The 20,221-nt window shown below is 48.6% G+C and overlaps 1 protein-coding gene across 2 annotated transcripts in view; it reads right to left on the bottom strand.

Moving 5' to 3' along the window:
* Positions 1–6,558, bottom strand: part of MPP3 (MAGUK p55 scaffold protein 3) — a 32,146-nt gene extending 25,588 nt beyond the window's left edge. Inside the window, exons 1-8 of one of the 2 annotated variants that reach the window (XM_523661.9) lie at positions 6,437–6,558; positions 6,097–6,155; positions 5,215–5,276; positions 4,890–5,008; positions 4,575–4,652; positions 3,361–3,441; positions 2,988–3,125; positions 1,085–1,166 (exon numbers count right to left, since the gene is read on the bottom strand). In XM_523661.9, the coding sequence (XP_523661.3) occupies positions 1,085–1,166; positions 2,988–3,125; positions 3,361–3,441; positions 4,575–4,652; positions 4,890–5,008; positions 5,215–5,239 (523 nt within the window). In that variant the 5' untranslated portion in view covers positions 5,240–5,276; positions 6,097–6,155; positions 6,437–6,558. Of the gene's footprint in view, positions 1–1,084; positions 1,167–2,987; positions 3,126–3,360; positions 3,442–4,574; positions 4,653–4,889; positions 5,009–5,214; positions 5,371–6,096; positions 6,156–6,436 lie in introns of both variants that reach the window. The other variant, XM_009432059.4, reaches the window with a different exon arrangement.
* Between the last annotated feature and the right edge of the window lie 13,663 nt (positions 6,559–20,221).

Below are 20,221 nucleotides of genomic sequence, written 5' to 3'. Positions count from 1 at the left end.
GTCCCACAGTTAGTAATCCCGCAAGCCCATGCTATATTCTTAACTGTCACAGTCCTTGGACTAAACCAACGCATGAGCTTTTTCTCAATCACCCCAAAGTACTCCATGACTATATATATATATATATATATATATATATATATATATATATATATATATATTTTTTTTTTTTTTTTTTTTTTTTTTTTTTTTTGAGACGGTCTCACTGCGTCGCCCACTCTAGAGTGTAGTGGTGTAATCACGGCTCACTGCAACCTCAAACTCCTGGGCTCAAACAATCTTCCTGCCTGGGCCTCCCGAATAGCTAGGACTACAGGTGTGGGCCACCCGTGCATGGCCTATATTTTCTTTTTCTTTTTTTTTTTTTTTTTTGAGACGGAGTTTCACTCTTGTTGCCCAGGCGGGAGCGCAATGGCGCGATCTCGGCTCACTGCAACCTCCACCTCCCAGATTCAAGCGATTCTCCTGCCTCAGCCTTCCCAAGTAGCTGTGATTATAGGCATGTGCCACCAAGCCTGGCTAATTTTGTATTTTTAGTAGAGATGGGGTTTCTCTGTGTGGGTCAGGCTGGTCTCGAACTCCCGACCTCAGGTGATCCGCCCACCTCGGCCTCCCAAAATGCTGGGATTACAGGCGTGAGCCACCGTGCCTGGCTTTTTTTTTTCTTTTTTTTTTTTTTTTGAGACAGTCTCACTCTGTTGCCCAGACTGGAGTGCAGCAGCATGATCTTGGCTCACTGCAACCTCCGCCTCCCAGGTTTGTGTGTTTAGTAGAAATGGGGTTTCGCCATGTTGGCTAGGCTGGTCTCGAACTCCTGGCTTCAAGTGATCCACCTGCCTCGGCTTCTTAAAGTGCTGGGATTACAGGTGTGCACCACCATGCCCAGCTGGCCTATATTTTCTATTAAAATTTCTACTGACTTGGGAAGGAGATGAGAATTCCAGCCACAACCCCAGAAAGCAAAGCAAATCCCAAACAGGTGACCTGATAGGAGGGAGGTAAGGGGACCTATTAGCAAAGGTGGAGGGCTCTGGAACAATGGCCATGATCGGGGCTGGGCCAGCTTTGCACTGCCACCACTCACCGCTCCTGTCTGCTGCGCCTCCTCGCATGATCCTGGCCACCACAACAGCCCCTGAGTGCTCGTCCCGCCGGATGGTGGCACCCTGAACCCGAGACAGAAGAGACAGGTTCTTAAGCAGCAGCTCCAAACCTCAGACCCCTACTCTCTGGACCCAACACAGCCTCCCCAGTCCCTCCCTCTGACAGTCCAGAGAGATCAGTGGGGACCTTCCCAATGCTGAAGACAAAACAAAACCAACATCCCCCATTAATATAGCCCTGCACTGTACAGTTTACAAGGCACAATAATGCTGCAACATTTTAGATGAGGGACTGGGGCTCAGAGAAGTTAAATATCCTCAAGGTCACCCAGCTGGTAAAGGGGAAAGCTTTTTGTGATGCCAAATCCAGTAAGTTCTCCATCACATCTCTCTCATATCACAGTTCCTACCACTTGCAAAGACATTTAATAATGAGGATGATACCTGCCAGCTAATTCTCACCCTGCCTCTACCCAATCACAGGGTTACCGGGCCTTCTGCTGCTGCTGAGGGAAACCAATTATGCACCCCAGCCAGGGCTTCGGGACCAGGACTTGGCCCATGAAGCACAGCAGAGATGACGCTTAGGATGAGAAAGGCACTAACGAGCCCTCGATTTCCTGCACCACACAGGCCGGACTGCAGCAGGACGGCAGAAAGCTTAAGAGCTAAGCTCTAGGGCTGGACAGCCTTGGGTGTGAACACAGTTCTGCTGTTTACAAAAAGCATGTGGACTTAACAAGGAAATCTCTTATCCTCTCCAAGCCTGTTTCCTGTGAGATGTGGGACAGCATTTAACTCACAGTGTTGTTGCAAGGATTCCACGCAAGGCACTTAGTACACAGTAAGCACTCAACATATGTTAACCACTTATTAGTGGCTGTAACTGCAAACACATTTGCACACTTATTGTTAACATCATCTGTGCCATCTATTTGAAGTACGTAAGATAATTATTGCTAGAAAGAGAGGCCATCAACTAAGAACCTCAGGACTTCTAGCCCCCCAGAACTGAGAACTTTCCAGCATCGCTATCCATCATTTATTCAGCTCTGAACCGCCAGCACCCAATACAGAGCCTGGATAGGAGGGCTCACAATGTGTTTGCTAAATCAATGGATGGCCACTCCATTTTACAAGTGAGGAAACAGAGGCAGAGGAGAGATCCTCGTCTGTTTGCAGAAGAGGCTCGTCGGAGGTCATTTGGGGAAAGCTGGAAATAGAGAATGCCAGCTGTGGGATCCTCTGGAGCCAATCTCAATTCTCTGGGCTTCCACCACTTCTGAGCATCTCATAAACAACGCTGTCCCTTTGCTCGGTAAATCAATGCTGAACCAGGACCAAAGTGATAGCAGTCTGTCTGCTGGGGAGAGGAATGCCCTGTGCTTCCTCAACATTCAGAGCAGGCATTGTCACACGTTTTCTATAAGGGGCCACATGTAAATATTTTAGGCCGGCCACACAGTCTCTGTCACAACGACTCAACTCTGCCATCGCACTATAAAGGCAGCCACAGCCAATCTGTAAGTGAATGGGCCTGGTTGTGCTCCAAAAAAGCTTTATTTTAAAAAATAAGCTGTGGGCTGGTTTTGGCCCTTGGGCGGTAGTTTGTCCATTTCTGGCTTAAAGCATGATCAGGGTCACCCTGTACAATTGTGCAGGTTATTAACTACACAAAGGGTGTTGGCCACGGTTGAGAGGGGCTGTATCCACCTAGAGAAAGGGGTGCCCTACACACAGAGGCACCACAGGGATGAGCAGCAGCGCAGGCAAAGCTGCCGTCACTCACTCTGAAGACTTCGGGGAGGGTCTTGTCCAGTGTTCTGGGTGGGGGTGAGAGGCAGGGGAAGAGTGAGTTAGAGAGGGGCAGGCAGCAGCACCTACCAGGGGTTCCTTGTTCTTCACCAAGCGGACGATCTTCACCGATTCCTCATCAAAATCCTCATCGATATTGTCAGGCAGAGGCGGGAGAATGGGGTCAAAATTCTTCTGGGCAACCGTGTCATGTACCATGAGCACAGCCTGCCGGGAAAGCCAGAGAAAAGGAAGGCTGGCCCGCCGCTCACAGGGTCAGCAGGCCGCAGCTGGCCGGTGGTATGGAGGGTGGCAGACGCCATGCCAGAGAGACAACTGCCCAGACACTAGTGCTGAGGATCGCTCCCTCAGTCTCCACTCCTCAGCCTCACTAGGAGAGCTCCCTCCGCCCCCATCCCAGGAGACCCAGAGGCATGGCTGGGCAGGGGCTCTGTGTGACTACCCTCAGGTGCGGAGTGGACAGCAGCTGGAGCAGCTCCCTCTCATCACTGTGCACGGAGGCGGCCTGCAACTCCTCCATCACCTGCAGAGAATGAGACAGGCGCCACTGATGGCTGGAGGTGCCCCTGCCCCATATCTGCTGGGTCCTTCCTCTTTGGAAGGGCCCACCCAGCTGCAGCCCCCAGGGGCACACCAGACCCTCAACCACCCGACGACGATGATCCTGGGAACATCACACCAGGGGTCAGGAGCAGCTCTATGGGGCCATCCTCCAAGGAGCCACCGTTTTAAGCCCTATGTGCTTTCTGCTTTATGTGGATCTTCTCACTGAACCCTCGCAACCAACTTGATGCAGAGGGTCTCGTTACTTTGCCATTTTACAGATGAGAATCCTGAGACTCAAAGAGATTAAACATTTTGCCCGAAGTCACAGAGCTCATATACAGCACAGCTAGGATTTGAACCTGGGCTTATCTGGCTCTCAGATGCTATTTTATGAATGAGGAAATGGGAGCTCAGAGAGGTTGAGTGGCCTACTTAACATCACAGAGCTGGCGGGACAGGCAGCGCTGAGCCTGGGAGCCAGGCAATCTAATGTGCCCCTAATCACATTCCACAGTGGAGAAGGGCCCAGGGCTCTGCACCCACAGGCTGCACTCATCCCTCCCCAGGCCATCTCCTGGGGTTAGGTGAGTTTATTCAGGAACTGATCTTAGTAATCAACCAGAATGGGTTTTCCCCAACCACGCAACATAGACGACTAGGTCCACAAGAAATTAAGAAGCGTTCCTTTAAAAAACGAGAAGCCTGAGCCAGTATGCGGGGACACACTGTAGGTCCCTTGACTTCAGGAAAGCACAGATATAATGTCTTATTGACCTATTCAAATCACCAGTCCTCAGGGCAGTTTGGGAACTGCTGAGCCAATCCAATGCTCTCATTTACAGCAGAGGAAGCAGACTTGCTAAAGAACACACAGTAAGTGGGCAGCTCCATGTCACAGTGTCTCCCAGCCCAGTCCAAGGCTCACGGGTTCCTCCCTACCTTTCGGGGAACCCAGAGAGAGGAAGAGAAGGAGGACAAGGGAAGAAAACACCTCTTCACCTTTGGGCTCCTGATTCCCGGCGTCCCCACACTAAGCAAACGAGGCAAGATGAAGGAGCCCTACAGGGTGGGGAGTGGGGCAGACACTGTAAGGAGAAACCTGGGGCTTACGTCCTCAGCGAGGGCCACAGCGCTGTGCAGAACTGGGGTTGGACTTTGCCTTTCATAATAGCGAAGCTTCTCATGAATCTGCAAAGACAGAGTAATTCAGATGCACCCTGGACACCACACATCCCACCCACGGCTGTGGGGACATTTGGGGCAGCAGACTGGGCCACTGACAGGGCACCATAAGAGAAAGTCCTGTGTAGTGGGCAAGTGAAGGCCTTCCTGGGGCAGGGAGATGACTAGGATGACCTCAGATGGCCACAGACAGCTAGAAAGACCTCTAGACACCCTTCCACGCAGGATGACGTGGGACTTCACCTTCATTAAGTAACTGAGGCTTTTTTCACTGAAAACATCCCTCAGGAAGCCCATCTCCTCCTTGTGGTTGGAGTCAGGTCTGAGCTGGGAGGTCAGCAGGGCCAGGGTTTCATGCAAACCTGGGGAGAGGTGAGAAAAACAAAGGATAGCAAATCCGCAGTGGGTGCTCCCTGCCCCCGAGGAGCCCGAGTGGGGCCTCAAACAGCACTTCAGTCCTGCCGTGAGGACATTCTCTCCCCAGGCTCTCACTGCCAGGGCCTGGAGGCTGCCAGGCAGGCTCTTGTCTTCAGGGCTGTGGCAGGTCCAGCCGGGGGGAGGTACTTACCAGAGTCCTCCGATAGCACTGGCATGCTGGCGTTGTCACCTCCCGACCTCTCCCTGCAGATTCTGGGAGAAGGGGGTGGAGGTGGGTATTGAAGCTCCATCAAGCATATTTATTGAACAAACTGACTACACATCTACAGTGTTCTCTGAGACCAGGCTGTGGACAGAGAGGATGGGAACAAATAACTCTGCTTACTTTTTTCAGAGAGGAAGGAAATAAAGCTAAGATGTGCTGAGTGTCCTCAATGTGCCAAGCATTGTGTGGGGTGATTTCTATGATAAACTTTTTGTCTGCACAAAGTCCTGAGAAATGACTGCGAATGTTCCCATTTTATTGATGAAGAAACAGCGGCGTGGAAGGTTTCAGTACGTTGTGGGTCTGAATCTATATTCAAGCAGGCTCTTCCAGGCTGGCCTTGGAAGTGCCAAGTGACCCTGCCTGAGTGTCTGCGGTCCTCCGCAGCGCGCCCCCTCCACTGCAACCTTGTAAGAGCCCTGGCTCAAGTCTCCTGCTGGGACACACCTTCCACAACTACCTGGCTGGGCCTACAAGCCCCCTGTCCCCGACCCCCCAAGACCCAACCCAAAGGGAGCCTCCAGACTGGAGTGCAGAGAGGAGGGGGGGAAATGGGAGTCGGGCTTCCACTATGCAGGAGGGGGGACCCCTATCTCAGGAGGCCCTCCAAAGGTGCTCTGCAGCACGTGGACCTCAAAAAGTCCTCCTTAGGAAGAGAAGAAGGAGAGTCATGATTGATTCATTCCGCAAACATGGAGCCAGCCCGCAGCGCCGAGCCCCGGTGCCACTAAGAGGCGTAAGAGCGGCCCCGGGCCCTCCAGCCTCCGCCCCGCCCCGCCCCGCCCCGCCACGCCACGCCGGACTCACCCTCGGGCTGCTCCCCGCAGGAGGCCGAGCACCGACTCCCGCTCGCTCTCCGAAGGAACCTGTGGGAGAACAAGGAGCGCACTGGGCGCAGGAGCAGCGACCCCGGGGGACCTCGGAGGGCGGTCCCGGAGGACGCGGAGCAGCCGGGAGCGGGGGGCGCGCGGCGGGGCGGGCGCGGGAAGAGGGAGGCGGGGGCCGAGGGGCGGGGCTGAGACTCCCGCGGTGGGCTCGGTGGGCCGCGAGGCTGTCCGGGAGCACGAGAGGAGGGTCTCGGCCCGGCCTCCCGCCCCTCCCGCCGCGGCGCCCAGCTCCCTCGTCCGTTCCCCTCGCGGCCTCCTACCTCGTCGCGCCGGGATGTGTGCTCCGCGAACGGGAGCCGCGCGAGTGCCCAGAGCCTGGGCCGCCGCTGGCTCCGCCTTCCCGGACCCCTCCCTGCGGCTGCCGCGCCGGGCGGGGGTGGCGGAGCCTGAGGAGGCGCGGCGCGGGGAGGAGGCGGGGGAGGAGCGGAGGCCGCCCTCCGCGTCTGGCACCGCCGCACCCTCCGGGCCGGGCTCCGCTAGCCGGCGTCGTACCCCCTCCCGCTCTCCCGCTCCCTGAGTCCCCTGCCTGTGTCCCCCCGCACTCTGGCACACAGCCAGCCTTCCCTTCCGCCCGCGCAACCCACCCTCCGCGAGTGGAGGGGTGGACACCTGCTCAACAGAGAATTCGATTTTGCAAACATTTATTGAGCGCCCTCCAGGTGCCAGGCGCTGTGCCAGGGGCCGGGGCTTCAAAGACGACCAAGGCACAGATCCTGGGTTTGAAGATCTCCAGAGGTGGGGCGGGGGGCCGGTCGGATGCGAGGGCAACTCGCTGTAACAATGCAACGCGCTGGGAAAGATTTATCGGTGCACGCTGCCCTGGGGACGCGGAGCAGGGGAGGAGAAGTCAGGCTGGAGAGAAGGGGGACTCCATTCTGCCCGGCTGCAGGGGAGGAGAAGTCAGGCTGGAGAGAAGGGGGACTCCATTCTGCCCGGCTGCAGGGGAGGAGAAGTCAGGCTGGAGAGAAGGGGGACTCCATTCTGCCCGGCTGCAGGGGAGTGAGGCTACATAGCAGAGGCGAGCAGCATCCAGGGGCTTTACTGGAAAAAGAGCTCTGAAATGGCCATGACGATAACTGACTTCTATTGTGCTGTCTCCATGCCCAGGTACTCCTCAGATCACTTCCCTTCACAGTAGTTCCTGATATCAAGACCATTCTTATTTTGGTTCTGCAATTGAGGAAACTGGGGTTCCTGGTGAAAGAATGTGTATAGGGGAGAGCATAGGAACTGCTGGGTGAGTGAGCAGGTGGTTGTGGGTATTAAAAGGTGAGGAGTGGGTGAGTGAGTGGGCCCCCTTCCCTCAATCCCAGCAGCAAAGAACGGCACAGCACATGTCAGGAGAGGTGGACCCAGAGGTTAAGTCTGGAAGTAAATCTAGCCCTGCACAGGAACCAGGGAAGATGGGTTGGCAGGCCCCACAGACTGTAGTGCATGGGGAGGCTGTGAGAGGCAGCAAATGTCATGATGATGTTTCCCCTCATTCCTCAAAAATTATCCTCATTCCTCAAGAAATATCTACACTATTGCTCCTCAAAATGTAACGTGCCTGAGACTCACTAGGGGGTTGTGTAATGCTGGAGTGGTGCCAGATTCTGAATTTCTGACAAGCTCCCAGGTGATGTGATGCCACTGGTCTGCAGACCACACTTTTTGAGTGGAGAGAGACTGCATGAGACACATTCTTAGCTGCAATGCTTACTGTTGGAAAGATAATGAGAACCATCTGATCCATCTGATATGGGTCAAATGATTTTGGACAAGAACACCAGGAAGTGGTGTTGGAACAAGTAGATATTTATGTGCCCGAAGGGACCCAATCCCTACCTCACACCATATTCAAAACGCAATTTAAGAGAGATCATTGGCCTAAACATAAAGCAAATCGATAAAGCTACTAGAAGAAAACAGGAGGGTATCTTTTAAATCTTGGGGTATGCAAAGATTTCCTAGAAAGGATACAAAAAAGCCAGGCATGGTGGCATGAGCCTGTATCCCACCTACTCAGGAGGCTGAGGCAGGAGAATTGCTTGAGCCCAAGAGTTCAAGGCTGCAGTGAACTATGATCAGTCCACTGCGCTTCAGCTTGGGTGACAAAGAGACACCGTTTCTAAAAAAAGAAAAAATTTAAAAAAAAAGCATGGACCCTGAAAACAATTGATAAATGGACCTCATCAAAATTTAAAACTCCTGCTCATCAAAAAACACTATTGGCCAGGTGCAGTGGCTCATGCCTGTAATCCCAGCACTTTGGGAAGCCAAGGTGGGTGGATCACCTGAGGTCAGGATATTGAGACCATCCTGGCTAACACAGTGAAACCCCATCTCTACTAAAAATACAAAAAATTAGCCAGGCATGGTGGCACACGCCTGTAGTTCCAGCTACTCAGGAGGCTGAGGCAGGAGAATTGCTTGAACCCAGGAGGCAGAGGTTGCAGTGAGCCAAGATCAGGCCACTGCACTCCAGCCTGGGTGACAGAGTGAGACTCCATCTCAAAAAAAAAAAAAAAAAGACCAGGCGCGGTGGCTCACGTCTGTAATCCTAGCACTTTGGGAGGTCAAGGCAGGCAGATCACGAGGTCAGGAGATGGAGACCATTCTGGCTAACATGGTTAAACCCCGTCTCTACTAAAAATACCAAAAATTAGCCGGGTGTGGTGGCGGAGGTTGCAGGGAGTGGAGATCGCACCACTGCACTCCAGCCTGGGCCACAGGGTGAGGCTCCGTCTCAAAAACAAAACAAAACAAAACAAAACACTATTAAGAAAATAGGACCAGGGACCAGGTGCAGTGGCCCACACCTGTAATCCCTTCAAGCACTTTAAGAGTTCAAGGCGGGTGAATGGCTTGAGCCCAGGAGTTCGAGACCAGCCTGGGCAACATGGCAAAACCCAGTTGGTATCTACTAAAATTACAAAAACTAGCCAGGCATGTTGGCTTGTGCCAGTAGTCCCAGCTGCTCAGGAGACTGAGGCAGGAGGATCACTTGAGCCTGGGAAGCAGAGGTTACAGTGAGCCATGATTGTGACACTGCACTCCAGGCTGGGTGACAGAGTAAGACCCTGTCTCAAAAAAAAAAAAGAAAAGAAAAGAAAAAAGAAAGAAAAGGAAAGGAAAAGAAAAGAAAAGAGGCAAGCCACAGACTGGGAGACTAGGAAGAAATATATCTGACAAAGAGATTGTATTCAGAATAAAGAACTCCTGTAACTCAATAAAAAGACAAACCACCCAATCAAAAAACAGGCAAAAGATATGAACATGCACTTCACAAAAGAAGATATACAAATAACCAATAAGCATATGAGAAAGCACTCATCCAACATCATTTGTCATCAGGGAAATGCAAATTAAAACCTGTCATAGTCAGTTCCTGCTGCTATAACAAAATACCACAGTAATTTATAAGAAGTAATAGTAATTTATTGCTTACAGTTCTAGAGGCCGGAAAGTCCAAGATCAAGGGGCCAGCTGGTTCAGTGTCTGGTGAGGGCCTGTTCCTCACTGATGGCACTGGATAGGTATCCTCACATGGTGGAAGGGAAAGACAGGCATAGGCCAGGCGCGGTGGCTCACGCCTGTAATCCCAGCACCTTGGGAGGCTGAGGCAGGTGGATCACAAGGTCAAGAGATCAAGACCATCCTGGCCAGCATGGCAAAACCCTGTCTCTACTAAAAATACAAAAAAATAGCCAGGCGTGGTGGCAGGCGCCTGTAGTCCCAGCTACTTGGGAGGCTGAGGCAGGAGAATGGCGTGAACCCGGAAGGCAGAGCTTGCAGTGAGCTGAGATCGCGCCACTGCACTCCAGACTGGGCGACAGAGCGAGACTCCGTCTCCAAAAAAAAAAAAAAGAAAGACGGGCATAAAGGGATGAACGCTGTGTCCTCATGTGGCAGTAGGGGCCAAAGGGACTAGGGTGCTCCCTTCAAGTTCTCTTATAAGGGCATTAATCCCATTCAAGTGTCCATCAAGAAGTGAATGGATAAATATTCATTCACTTGTGGTATATCCATACTATGGCATATTCACTCACCAATAAAAAGAAACAAATTACTACTCAAAGACTATCCCTACCATGCAACAACATGGATGAACATCAAAATAGATTGACTGGGCCAGGCACAGTAACTCACGCCTGTAATCCCAGCACTTTGGGAAGCTGAGCCGGGTGGATCACTTGAGGTCAGAAGTTCAAGACCAGCCTGGCCTGGCCAACATGGTGAAACCCCATTTCTAGTAAAAAAAAAAAAAAAAATTAGCCAGGTGTGGTGGTGGGCACCTGTAATTCCAGCTACTCAGGAAGCTGAGACACGAGAATCACTTGAACCTGGGAGGTGGAGGTTGCAGTGAGCCGAGATCACACCACTGCACTCCAGCCTGGGCTACAGAACAAGACTCCATCTCAAAAATTAGATAGATAGATAGATAGATAGATAGATAGATAGATAGATAGATAGACAGACAGACAGACAGATAGACAGACTGAATGAAAGAAGGCAAACACAAAAAAAGTACATACTGTATGATTACTGGGGTGTTGTGATCTTGATGCCATGACTGAGGTCAGAGGCCTTCATGAGGTCAGAAACCCACTTTATTATTATAAAAAAATTACCAAAACTACCTCAAAAGAAAGATAAAATATTAATAGATCAATGTTAATAGAGTAGAACTGTCAACTGCTCCCTCAAAAAGCATTAAGTCCTGCTAGTTCTTCAGGATAACTTCACCAAACATTTAGGAAGAAACACTTATTTTAATTCTTCTAGAAGGTAGAAATAGAAAGAAATCTTCAAAATTCTTTTTATAATAGCATTGATACTAAAACCTGTCAAAAAAGGCCAAAAAAAAAAAAAAAACTGCAAATGAGTCACATTTATAAATATTGGTGCAAAAATCCTAAAAACTGTATCAGCTAACAAATTCACCAGAACCTAAAAAGAATAACACCGTATGAATAAGTAGAGTGCATTCTAAAAATGATTTAATATTTGGAAATTAAATTTTTTAATATTTGGAAAGCTATTACTATAACTCCATGTAAGACAATCTATTAATAGGATAAAAAGTTAGGTGGGGCACAATGACCCACGCCTGTAATCCCAACACTTTGGGAGGCAGAGGCAGGCGGATCACTTGAGGTCAGGAGTTTGAGACCAGCCTGGCCAACATGGTGAAACCCCATCTGTACTAAAAATACAAAAATTATCTGGGCGTGGTGGCACACACCACCACAGCTACTTGGGAGGCTGAGGCAAAAGAATTGCTTGAACCTGGGAGGTGGAGGTTGCAGTGAGTACAGATCATGCCACTGTACTCCAGTCTGGGCAACAGAGCAAGACTCTGTCTCAGAAAAAAAATTGTTCTTATTGAAAGTAAATGGTCTAGACCAGGTGCAGTGGTTCACACATGTAAATTCCAGCACTTCGGGAGGCCAAGTGGGCAGGATCACCTGAGATCAGGAGTTCCAGCCTGGGCAATATCGTGAGACCTCATCTCTAAAAAAAATAATAATAATAAAACTAACCAGGTGTGGTGGCACTCATCTGTGTGGTCCCAGCTACTCAGGACGCTGAGGTGGGAGGATTGCTTGAGCCCTGGAGATGGAGGCTGCAATAAGCCATGATCATGCCACTGCACTCCAGCCTGGGCGTCAGAGTGAGACCTCATCTCTAAAAAACAAAACCAAGACGAAACAAAACGATCTAAATCCTCCAATTATAAGGCAAGGATTGTCAGACTAGATTAAAAAGCAAGACTTAATATGCTTTCTAGAATAAACTCACTTGAAAAATAAAGACACAGATATCCTAAAAGAAAATGAATTAAAAAAAGATTTACCATGGAAACACTAATTAATAAGTTGGAATGACTACATTAATATAAGGCAAAGCAAGTCGGGCACGGTGGCTCATGCCTGTAATCCCAGCACTTTGGGAGGCCGAGGCAGGTGGATCACAAAGTCAGGAGTTTGAGACCAGCCTGACCAAAGTGGTGAAACCTCGCCTCTACTGAAAATAGAAAAATTAGCCAGGCGTGGTGGCATGCGCCTGTACTCCCAGCTACTTGGGAGGCTGAGTCAGGAGAATTGCTTGAATCTGGGAGGCGGAGGTCTCAGTGAGCCGAGATTGCACCATTGCACTCCAGCCTAGGCGACAGAGCAAGACTCCGTCTCAAAAAAAAAAAAAAAGAAAAAAAATATATATGGCAAAGTAGACCTCAAAACAAGGAATATTACCAGGGATAAAGGGGAATATTTCATAATGATAAGCGATCAGTTGATCAAGAGGGCATATCTTATGTGTATGAATCCAGTATGAATCCCTAAGTGGGTATGAATCTAATAATCAAGCCTCAAAGTGCCTACCAATATGAATCATTTAATATCACTCTGAATGTCGGCCAATATCAGCAGATGAGAAAAATAAACAATAGACATAGATATCAGAAAAAAGGAGGCAGCACAGGTGATACGCAGGTATACCTAGAAACTCAAAGAAATTGACTGAAAAGCTAGTAGAAATGATGAAAAAATTTAAGATGGCAGAGTATACAATTGATATTAAAAATGTATGACTTTCCGGCCAGTCACGGTGGCTCACGCCTGTAATCCCAGCACTTTGGGAGGCCGAGGCGGGCAGATCACAAGGTCAGGAGATCGAGACCATCCTGGCCAACATAGTGAAACTCCGTCTCTACTAAAAATACAAAAATTAGCTGGGCTTGGTGGCACGTGCCTGTAATCCCAGCTACTCAGGAGGCTGAGGCAGGAGAATAGCTAGAACCAGGGAGTCAGAGGTTGCAGTGAGCCAAGATCGCACCACTGCACTCCAGCCTGGTGACAGAGCGAGACTCTGTCTTAAAAACAAACAAACAAACAAAAAAAAACATTATGACTTTCCTGTGGACAAAAATAATTATAAAGTATAATGAAAGAAAAAATCCAAACTAAGATATCAAGAAAGATTAAATACCAATTTATAAACTTAATAGGAAAAATGAAAGACCTATTGACATTTGGGAGAAAAAAACTTTAAAATTCTAGTGAAGGACATAAAAGATAAAATGTACCTCAAATGGCTAGGGAAAGAACAGTTCAATAGTGCAATTATATTAATTCATTCTGAAATAATCTTTATACCCAATGCAATTCCAATTAAAATATAAGAAGTATTTTTCACAGAGAATTTATTAAATGCTACCACAATTCATTAGGAAAAATAAACATTGGTGAATAATAGGAAAGTTCTGGGAAAAAAAGAGTTATGGGACCAAGGGAGGTGGGATTTAAAAATCTGAAAACAATTTTTAAAGTTTAGTACTGAGGCTATAGTCCCAGGACTCTGGGAGGCCGAAGCAGGTAGATCACTTGAGCCCAGGAGTTCAAGAACAGCCTGGGCAACATGGCAAAACCCCATCTCTACAAAAAATGCAAAAATTATCTGGGTGTAGTGGTGCTCACCTGTAGTCCCAGATGCTCAAGAGGCTGAAGCAGAATTGCCTGAACCCAGGAGTTCGAGGCTGCAGTGAGCCATGACCACACCACTGCACTCAAGTCTGGGTGACACAGCAAGACCCTGTCTCAAAAAAAATGAATTAATAAAGTTTAGTACTAAAGAGGCAATCAACAGCTAGACAAATAGAACAGAATTGAAAGAACAGAAATAGTCCTCATGTATACTGTCTTTTAATATTTGAGAAAGGTGACATTTAAGTGGAAGGAGAGGAATTTTTTTTTTTTTTTTTAATGTGGGGACAGGCCAGGTGCAGTGGCTCACACCTGTAATCGCAGCAGTTTGGGAGGCTGAGGCGGGAGGATCTCTTGAGCCCAGGAATTCAAGACCAGCTTGGGCAACATAGCAAGACCTGTCTCTACTAAAAATAAAAAAATTTTTAAAAACTGATGCATATGCAAGTAGACCCAGCTACTCAGGAGGCTGAGGTGGGAGGATTGCTTGAGCTCAGCAGATAGAGGTTGCAGTGAGCCGTGATCATGCCACTGCACTCCAGCTCGGGCATCAGAGCAAGACCCTGTCTCAAAATAAAATAAGGTATGGCGACAATTACAATAGCTACTCTTTATGGAAAAAAAAAAAAGAGAGAGGAAAAAAGGCTGGGCGCAGTGGTTCATGCCTGTAATCCCAGCACTTCGGTAGGTGGAGGCGGGCAGATCACCTGCCCTCCTCTGCAAGATTATAAAAATAAATTTACTGAGAAAATATTTTGATGTGAGAAGTGAGGTAGGGATACAGCTTTCTTTCGCTTTTGTTTTGAGACGGGGTCTTGCTCTGTGGCCAGGCGGGAGTGCAGTGGCGGGATCTCGTCTCACTGCAAGCTCCGCCTCCCGGGTTCAAGTGATTCTCCTGCCTCAGCCTCCTGAGTAGCTAGGATTACAGGCACCCGCCACCACACCCAGCTAATGTTGTTGTTGTTGTTGTTGTTGTTGTTGTTGTTTGAGACGGAGTCTCGCTCTGTCGCCCAGGCTGGAGTGCAGTGGTGCGATCTCGGCTCACTGCAAGCTCCGCCTCCCGGGTTCACGCCATTCTCCTGCCTCAGCCTCCCGAGTAGCTGGGACTACAGGTGCCTGCCACCACGCCCGGCTAATTTTTTGTATTTTTAGTAGAGACGGGGGTTTCACCGTGTTAGCCAGGATGGTCTCGATCTCTTGACCTCGTGATCCTCCCGCTTTGGCCTCCCAAAGTGCTGGGATTACAAGCATGAGCCACCGCGCCCGGCCGCAATGAGGGAAACATTTCTAAGTAAATTCCAAATCCAAATCTATAAAGGAAAAGGTGGATATGTGTGATTTAAAAAAGGGTAAACATTTTTATAAGTAAAAATATTATTTGCAACATATGATATCATATGCAATATGATAAAGTTAAATTCCTCAATTTAAAAGAGTTTACATAAATGAGAAAAGATGAAAAAATTTTAAATGGTCAAAGAAAATAGTCTAATACAAAAAATACATAGCCAATAAACACAGAAAACTGATGCTAGATCTCCCGTTTAAAAAAAAAAAAAGGAAAACAAATCCAAAAGATGCACAACCTCACTCATAATTGAAGAATTAAGCCAAAATAGGAGGCGATGTCCCTTGTTAAGACAAAAATGTTTACGTCTGTTGACATCCAGTGCTATCAAGGATGTGGGGAAAAAACACATTTACACATTTGGAAGGAATATTATTTGGTGCAAACTTTCTGGGACACGATCTGGTAATATTTGTTAAAATATTATATGTACATGTCCTTTAGTCCAGAGGATATTTGGGCAAGCAGAATGGAAGAAAAGAGAAGCAGAGAGAGATGTTTGGGTGGATGAGAGCTTGGAGCAGGAGTGCTGGGAGAGGCTGCATCCTAGGACAGGGCAGGTGCAGCCAGGGCGGAGTTGGCCCAGATGGCCGGAAGCTCAGGGCAGGAGTCGCCTCACCCAGCCAGGGCTCGGTCAAGGTGCTCGTTTAGAGTAGCTGCACAGGGAACAGGAAGATGAGCTCAATGCCAGAGGAATGAATGACTTTGGGTCCATCTGGACAGGGAGAAGAGACTTTACCAAGAATGCTCTGGAAAAAAAGAGAATGCCAACGATCCTTGAAGAGGTGACAGAGAGAATCTGCTTCAGGCTACAGGTGTGCATTGTCATTGCATTTGGCATTCAGCCCAGACACCATAGGGAACCAGAAATAATTCCAAGAGGAGCAATGGGCTGGTGCCCAGGCATGCAGCAAGAGGGCAAGTCAGAAGCGGGTGGAGAAAGGGCAGGCTCAGCTCCATTTACTTCTCAATGAGAAGGGAAATTACTGTACTGGGGTTTTGGGGTTTTTTTGTTTTGTTTTGTTTTTTGAGATTTCTGATAACTTTTCCTATTGTTTGTGGCTTTTGTTACCTATTTCTCTTATTTTTATTTTTATTTTATTTTTTTGAGACAGAGTCTTGCTCTGTCACCCAGGCTGGAATGCAATGGCACGATCTCAGCTCATTACAACCTCCGCCTCCCGGGTTCAAGCGATCCTCCAGCCTCAGCCTCCCAAGTTGCTGGGACTACAGGCATGCGCCACGATTCCCAGCCAGTCCTAGAATTCTTATGTTGTGCTTTTTTCAAATCTGCTGTCACTTTTTGTTGTTTCCAGTTCCCTGCCAAAAATGTCAAGCTTGACTTTTACCTCCTTGAGCACAGTAAGAATAGTTGTGTTAAGGCTGATCCTGCTATTTACAGTATATGGAGTCCCCACGGGTCTGTTTTGTTGTTTCTGCATATTCTTGCTTATTGAGTCTTCTCATAGATTTGGTTATCTTTGATTATATATTAGATGGTATTTGAAAAAACTACTTGTAAAAATGATCAGCTTAGGCTGATGCTATTTTCCTCCAGAAAGGATTTTTCACTAATATCTTTAAGGTACCCGAGGGTAGGGATGGGGAAGGTGCTGCCAGACAAGAGCCACTTTTAATTCAAGTTCAAAGCTTGAAGTTTCCTGGGACACCTAAATGACAGAAAGCTGGGTGGAAGTCCATGGTGGCCTGGTTTGTACAGCCTTTTGGGGTCCCAGCCTAATGTGACCAAAAATATGCCAGATTCCATTCCCTGCCCCCAGAGGGCCCTAGACTCCTAGTTCATCCTCTTCGCTGCTGCTTTGGAATCAGTAAATGCCCACAGGGAAAACAAGCACATACACTGAGCTTATCTTTCTGGCTTCCTGTCTACTTGCATGCAGACTTATGCCTGGGAACCCCCATGCTCTTTTTAGCTTTTCACTGCTTTTTTTTTTTTTTTTTTTTTTTTTTTTTGAGACAGTCTCGCTCTGTCACCCAGGCTGGAGTGCAGTGACATGCTCACGGCTGACTGCAGCCTCGACCCCTCAGGCTCAAGTGATCCTCCCACCTCAGCCTCCCCAGTATACTTTCTTTTTTCTTAATAAACTTTATATTTTGGAATAATTTTAGATTTACAGAAAAGTTGCAAAGATAGTACAGAGAGTTCCTGAACACCCTTTCCCCTGTTTTCTCTAATGTTAGCATCTTACATAATCATGATACATTTGTCAAAACTAAGACATGAACATTGGAATGTTATTATTAAGGAAATTCCAGACTTTATTAATCTTTCACTAGTTTTTCCACTAATATCCTTTCTCTGTTCTGGGATCCAGTCCAAGATAACACATTGCAGTTAGCCTTCAAAGTTTCTGAGAAGATTTGAAATTTACCTATCAGTAAACGTGGGCATTTACTGATTGAGCTCCTGAGGCATTACCAGTCTCCCATTACTGCCCTCTTCCATCATTTTCCCTGTCATTCCCCGAAGTAATTGGTCAACATAAAAAATTTGAAAGGGGCCGGGTGCGGTGGCTCACACCTGTAATCCCAGCACTTTGGGAGACCGAAGCAGGCAAATCATTTGAGGTCAGGAGTTTGAGACCAGCTTGGCCAACATGGTGAAACCCTGTCTCTACTAAAAATACCAGAAAATGAGCTGGGCATGGTGGCACGTGCCTGTAATTCCAGCTACTCAGGAGGCTGAGGCACGAGAATCGCTTGGACCCAGGAGGCGGAGGTTGCAGTGAGCCGAGATCGCGCCACTGCACTCCAGCCTGGGTGACAGAGTGAGACCCTGCTGTCTCAAAAAAAAAAAAAAAAAAAAAAAAAAAAAAAAAAATTGAAAGGGAGTTTTCAGATTTGTTTGATGGAGAAAGTTGAAAAATCGAGTTTGCAACCAGCTAGGGTAGGGAAGCTGCGAGGAGACTAAAGGATGAATGTATGACGGAAAACAAAAAGCATGGTGGTGGTCTACACTGTGCTACAGCAACGAGCAAACTGCAAGATCTCCGTGACTAAACACAGAAAAGTCTATCTCTTGCTCATTCCAAGTCCGCCGCACGCTTGGTGGCTGTCCAGGGCAGCTGTCTTCCAAGTGGTAGCTCAGGAATCCAAATCTTCCTGTCTTGTGGCTCATTTGTCTTTGCCGGGACACGTCTTCCCCACTCCTGATGTTTCCTTCCATGAACAGAGAACCCCACTGGCACAAAACTCTTAGTCTCTCTCCACGCCTCTCTCCACGCCTCTCCATGCCTCTCTCTACGCCTCTCCACGCCTCTCCACGCCTCTCCCCGCCTCTCTCCACGCCTCTCCACGCCTCTCTCTACGCCTCTCCACGCCTCTCTCTACGCCTCTCCACGCCTCTCTCCACGCCTCTCCACGCCTCTCTCTACGCCTCTCCACGCCTCTCTCTACGCCTCTCCACGCCTTTCTCCATGCCTCTGCTGATTTGATTGATGAATGTTGAAGGAGGAACAAGGCGTGTGTAACCCGGCTCTCTTCTTCCTTTTCTCTGGTGAGCTGGCCCACCTGCAAAAATTGTGTGTTCTAAACTGATACACCACACCTCACCCTGCGTATTACGAGGATGGCTCAGCTCCACTGAGGAAAGAAGGACGCAGTTTTACCTAATTCTGGGATTCAGCATTAGGTTCTGCCCACTGTCCTGTTTCCAAAACCGTGTTACTATGCCTACATCAAGCTTATCCACCCGCGGCCCACGGGCTGCATGCAGCCCAGGATGGCTTTAAATGCAGCCCCAAACAAACTCGTAAGCTTTCTTAAAACATTATGAGATTTTTTTTTTTTTAACTCATCAGCTATCACTGGTGTTACTGTATTTTATGTGTGGTCCAAGACAATTCTTCTTCTTGGCCCAGGGAAGCCAAAAGATGGAACACCCTGACCTACATAAACAATAAACATAACTTACACAAAAGTGCACTTATTTGTTCCACAGTTATTCATCATCTAAGACAGCAGTTCTCATCCCAGGGTATTTTTGCCTCTCAGTGGGATGTTTGACAATGCCTGGAGGCTTTTTTTTTTTTTTTGAGACAGAGTCTTGCTCTGTCACCCAGGCTGGAGTGCAGTGGCGTGATCTCAGCTGACTGCAAGCTCCGCCTCCCAGGTTCACGCCATTCTCCTGCCTCAGCCTCCCGAGTAGCTGGGACTACAGGTGCCCGCCACCACGCCCGGCTAATTTTTTTGTATTTTATTTTTTTAGAGACGGGGTTTCACCGTGTTAGCCAGGATGGTCTCGATCTCCTGACCTTGTGATCTGCCCACCTCGGCCTCCCAAAGTGCTGGGATTACAGGCGTGAGCCACTGCGCCCGGCCTTTTTTTTTTTTTTTTTTTTTTTTTTTTTTTTTTGAGACAAGGTCTCACTCCCATCACCCAGGCTGGTGTGCAGTGGTGGGATCTCGACTCACTACAGCCTCGACCTCCCATGCTCAGGTGATTCTGTCACCTCAGCCTCCTGAGTAGCTGGGACCACAGGTGCACACTGCCATGCTTGGCTAATTTTCTGTATTTTTTGCAGAGACGGGGTTTTGTCATGTTGCCCAGGCTGGTCTCAAACTCCTGGGCTCAAGTGATCCACTCACCTTGGCCTCCCAAAGTGCTGGGATTATAAGCATGAGCCACCTCACCCAGCCTGGAGACATTTTTGATTATCACAACTGGGAAGGGACTACTGGCATCTAGGGGGTACAGCTGGAGATGCTGCTAAACATCCTATAATTCACAGGACAGTCTCCCACAACAAAGAATTATCTAACTCAAAATGTCAACAGTACTGAGGTTGGGGAAACCTTGATCTAAGAGGAGCAAGTGACCCTCTTGGAGCAGCTGAAGTGATTTAGTCCAAGTCCAAACCGAGAGGAATTGGACCAGGGTGGCCATCGAAGACCAAGCAGCTCAGTCCCCTCATCCCTGCCACTGTACCTCTTGGGCACACAGAGGCCTTCCTGAGGATGTGATGAGGCTGTCACGAGCCCAGTGACCTGTCCAGGAGCCCTTGTGCCTCATTGCCTCTCCCAGGTGCAGTGATGGTGGGGCACCTCCCCATGCTTCTGGTTGGAAGCAGGACAAAAATATCCTCTCTTCTCAGATCCCCAGCCCACCACGGAGGTCTGTCTGTTGGCCCCATCTACCCCAGAGTGTGGCCTAAGGTGGAACTAGGTGCGAGGCTCATGCCAGCACCTCACTTTCACCCTTCTCCCCAGCC

The sequence above is a fragment of the Pan troglodytes genome, chromosome 19, assembly GCF_028858775.2.
Source record: "Pan troglodytes isolate AG18354 chromosome 19, NHGRI_mPanTro3-v2.0_pri, whole genome shotgun sequence".
NCBI classification, from domain to species: Eukaryota; Metazoa; Chordata; class Mammalia; order Primates; family Hominidae; genus Pan; species Pan troglodytes.
This window is presented reverse-complemented; position numbering and strand designations above follow the sequence as displayed.